The 4,699-nt window shown below is 37.6% G+C and overlaps 1 protein-coding gene across 2 annotated transcripts in view; it reads left to right on the top strand.

Moving 5' to 3' along the window:
* The window catches only part of spdya (speedy/RINGO cell cycle regulator family member A), a 40,680-nt gene extending 36,586 nt beyond the window's left edge, over positions 1–4,094 (top strand). For both annotated transcript variants that reach the window (XM_063040683.1, XM_063040684.1), the window contains exon 7: positions 3,972–4,094. In XM_063040683.1, coding sequence (XP_062896753.1) covers positions 3,972–4,060 — 89 coding nt within the window. In that variant the 3' untranslated portion in view covers positions 4,061–4,094. The remainder of the gene's footprint in view (positions 1–3,971) is intronic.
* Positions 4,095–4,699: the final 605 nt, after the last annotated feature.

Below are 4,699 nucleotides of genomic sequence, written 5' to 3' on the forward strand. Positions count from 1 at the left end.
TGTGAAAATTTTCATCAGGTTTTCAGCAAATGCATTTGTCAATGTTAAAAGTGATTTTATATTATTAATCACATGGATGTTATATGTAAATGTATAACTAAAACATGTACTTGTAAGAAAAAAATCATAACTAGCAGAAACGGATGCTGCTGTGCAGCATTCACACGTGCTCAAAAGTTGTGTGAGGAATGCTAATTCTAGAATTCTGACTGACAGCAAAAGCAGAAATTACAAAACATAATAAGTCATCCAGTTCTGATGAAAGGTCACTGACCTGAAATGTTAACTTTATCTCTTCACAAACGCTGCCTGACCTGTCAAGTGTTTTCAGCATTTTTAATTTTTATTTCAGATTTCCATTATCTTGAAGTATTTGATTTTATTTTACTATTTCCTGACAAGTTTAATACTTTATCCTTATGATTTGGTTCAAAGCTGATGTCACTTAAGATTTCCTTTAATGCAATTGAAATCCTTTTGTCATTCTGTAATGAGGGAGACTCAGAATCAGATTTATTATCACTGATTTTAATGGCGAGAAATTTGTCGTTTCTCGGTAGCAGTAGAATGCAGACAGAAAATTACTCTAAGTTATAAGCCTTTATGCTGTTCACCCATCAAGGGGGATGGGGAGAACATGGAAGTGGTGTTAATGAGAAGGATTGAATGGCAGAGTGGGCCTGTGGTCCCTTTTCTACTCCTGTTTCTTGTGCTGTTAAATGAGCAATCACATTAGACAACAAAGATTTTGCTTGCTGAATACATTTGGGTGTACATTATGGATTTTGGGCTGCTGATCATGAAAATCACCATGAAGTTTTCCTATGACACACCATTTTTGCGATTGCCTTTGTTATTTCAATTCATAATTCAAGTTAATTAAAATGTTGCCCATAATGTAATAATATAAGCTGAAAAGTTTTTTTAGCTTGTCCATAATAGAGAAGTGGCAGGTGGAGCTTAATACAGCCAAAGAAGCAGTGTTGCATTTTAAATAGTTAATGGCAGAGTGATCTTTTGGTCCAAGTCCATACCTCGCTGAAAATGGCAATATAGGCAGTGGAAAAGAAGTCATGCCTTCATGGTCAAGGAACTAAGTGTGAGGGGCAGGAAATCATGTTGCAGTTGTACAGAACTTTAGTTAAGCTTGTATTTCAGCAAGGATATGGAAGCTTTGGGGAGGGTGTAGAAGAGGTTTATTAGAATGCTGCCCGGATCGGAGGGTCTTAGCTCTAAGGACAGGTTGGACAAACTCTGGATTGTTTTCTCTAGAGCGGGGGCTCCCAACCTGGGATCCATGGCATAATAAAAGTTGGGAACCCCTGCTCTAGAGCATTAGTGGCTGAGGGGAGTCCATAGAATCTGATGCATAGACAGGGTAGACAGCCAGAATCTTTTTTCTCCAGAAATGTCAAACAGTAGAGGCCAGGGCTTTATGATGAAAGGGGAAACATTTGTTTTTACACTGAGTGGTCAGTGCTTGGAATAATAATGGTAGGTAATAATGGAATATGATAGCATTCAGGAAGCTTTTGGATATCATGCTCAGCACTGACATTGTGGGCCAAAGGGCCTGTACAGATACAGTATTGTTCTATTATTGCTTAGCATATCAGTTAGTTAGACTTGATAAAGCAGAAAAATAATCTTTAATCCTGTAACAGTTAGCGTACTCTGTTGTCCTACCAGTACAAATATTATTACCAAGACTTTTCATTTACATCAAATATTGAAATATACAGTTGAAAATATGTATGTGGGCAATAAAGGTGACTGGAGGCAAAAAGAATGATATTTATTGTCACAAATAGGTAATCACAATGAATTTCTCATCTGAAGGCTGCTTGTTTAGTGAAGGGTTAAATCATTGTCAAAGCTAGACCCTTTTCTCTTCGCAATATATAACAAGCAAGTGAATTATTACATTACATGGACCATAACAAGCACAATCTTTAATTATACTGTGTAACACTATTTTGCCAACTATCCCCATCTACAGCCCACATAATGGTGAAACTGGTGAAAATAAATCCCAAGGATTTCCACAGTTATATTAATAGCAAAAGGGTAGTGAGGGATAAAAGAGTGGACAGCTATGTGTGGAGCCAAAAGAGATGGGGGAGATTCTGAATACTTTATTTTCTTCAGTATTCACTAGGGAGAAGGATATTGAATTGTGTAAGATAAGGGAAACAGGTAGGGAAGTTATGGAAACCATGATGATTAAAGAAGAGGAAGTACTGGCACTTTTAAGGAATATAAAAGTGGATAAGTCTGCAGATCCTGACAGGATATTCCCAGGACCTTGTGGGAAGTTAGTGTGGAAATAGCAGGGGTTCTGACAGAAATATTTCAAATGTCATTAGAAACGGGGATGGTGACAGAGGATTGGCGTATTGCTCATGTTGTTCCATTGTTTAAAAGGGGTTCTAAGAGTAAACCTAGCAATTATCGGCCTGTGAGTTTGACATAAGTGGTGGGTAACTTGATGGAAAGTTTTCTTAGAGATGGTATATATAATTATCTGGATAGACAGGGTCTGATTAGGAACAATCAACATGGATTTGTGCGTGGGAGGTCATGTTTGACAAATCTTATTGCATTTTTTGAAGAGGTTACTAGGAAAGTTGACGAGGGTAAAGCGGTGGATGTTGTCTATATGGACTTCAGTAAGGCCTTTGACAAGGTTCCACATGGAAGGTTAGTTAGTAAGGTTCAATCATTAGGTATTAATATTGAAGTAGTAAAATGCATTCAGCAGTGGCTGGATGGGAGACGCCAGAGAGTAGTGGTAGATAACTGTTTGTCAGATTGGAGGCCAGTGACTAGTGGTGCACCTCAGGGATTTGTACTGGGTCCAATGTTGTTTATCATGTACATTAATGATCTGGATGATGGGATGGTAAATTGGATTAGTAAGTATGCAGATGATACTAAGATAGGTGGAGTTGTGGATAATGAAGTAGGTTTTCAAAGCTTGCGGAGAGATTTAGGCCAGTTAGAAGAGTGGGCTGAAAGATGGCAGATGGAATTTAATGCTGATAAATGTGAGGTGCTACATTTTGGTAGGACTAATCAAAATAGGACATGCATGGTAAATGGTAGGGCAGTGAAGAATGCAGTAAAACAGAGGGATCTAGGAATAATGGTGCATAGTTCCCTGAAGGTGGAATCTCATGTGGATAGGGTGGTGGAAGAAAGCTTTTGGTATGCTGGCCTTTATAAATCAGAGCATTGAGTATAGGAGTTGGGATGTAATGTTGAAATTGTACAAGGCATTGGTAAGGCCAAATTTGGAGTATTGTGTACAGTTCTGGTCACCGAATTATAGGAAAGATATCAACAAAATAGAGAGAGTACAGAGAAGATTTACTAGAATGTTACCTGGGTTTCATCACCTAAGTTACAGAGAAAGGTTGAACAAGTTGGGTCTTTATTCTTTGGAGCGTAGAAGGTTGAGGGGGTCTTGATAGAGGTATTTAAAATTATGAGGGGGATAGATAGAATTGATGTGGATAGGCTTTTTCCATTGAGAGCGGGGGAGATCCAAACAAGAGGACATGAGTTGAGAGTTAAAGGGCAAAAGTTTAGGGGTAACGTGAGGGGGAATTTCTTTACTCAAGAGAGTGGTAACTGTGTGGAACGAGCTTCCAGCAGAAGTGGTTGAGGGAGGTTCGATGTTGTCATTTAAGGTTAAATTGGATAGCTATATGGACAGGAAATGAATGGAGGGTTATGGGCTGAGTGCAGGTTGGTGGGACTAGGTGAGAGTAAGAGTTCGGCACGGACTAGAAGGGCCAAGATGGCCTGTTTCCATGCTGTAATTGTTATATGGTTATATAATGTTGTGTTTATGATATGCCAATTATCTGTTTGGTTCAGCCCCCATGCGTATAGTCAGTTCACTCTTTTGTGATTTGTTTTGTATAATATATGCACAACTGTATTTCAACATTTTTTTCCCCTCTTAGACAATCAAACCATACAAAATGGGGGAAGAATGTACAACCCTGGTGTAAAAGACCCAGCCATGGACTGGTTTAATGGAAATGAGGAGTAAGGATGCGTTGCAAATAATGTTGGATTCATGTCACAGTAATATGCAGAAGTGAGGACGGATATCCTACTTTTAACAACGTCAGATTCCTTCTATTGTAAATATACTGGAAATGAAAAAGTGAAGAACTGACAGTTCCCTCTTAATAACCAGCATCAAAGGGTTCATTTCTTTACGAGCTCACACTGAATTGCATCACTGATGTTATTTTACAGTGTGAATATGATATTAACATACTCTGCTGATATAAATTAAGATACAACCCTGTATGAAATTCTTAAAGAAATGAAATGTGCTTTACAAACAATTTTCATGATTTTCATGAGGTATTTCCATGACCATCACTGCAGATGTGGTTAAAATATTCTAGTGCTGCACAGTGATTATTAGATTGAAACAGGTAGGTTTGATTTGGTCTCATACTATCACATTTACATTTTTCCTTTTTATTCAATGGTTACTATTTAAAGTAATTTACTACCTGTCCACTAGCAAACATATTTCTTTTTGTGGGCATGAATTTATTCTAGGCATCCTATGTTTAAATAATTTTCTATCTTGTCCTTCCTACCTGTAAAATGTTTGTAAAAACACAATATAAACAAGAGAAAATACCAAAAAAAGTATAATTTTATGTACAGA

Source organism: Mobula hypostoma, chromosome 2 (assembly GCF_963921235.1).
Source record: "Mobula hypostoma chromosome 2, sMobHyp1.1, whole genome shotgun sequence".
NCBI lineage: Eukaryota > Metazoa > Chordata > Chondrichthyes > Myliobatiformes > Myliobatidae > Mobula > Mobula hypostoma.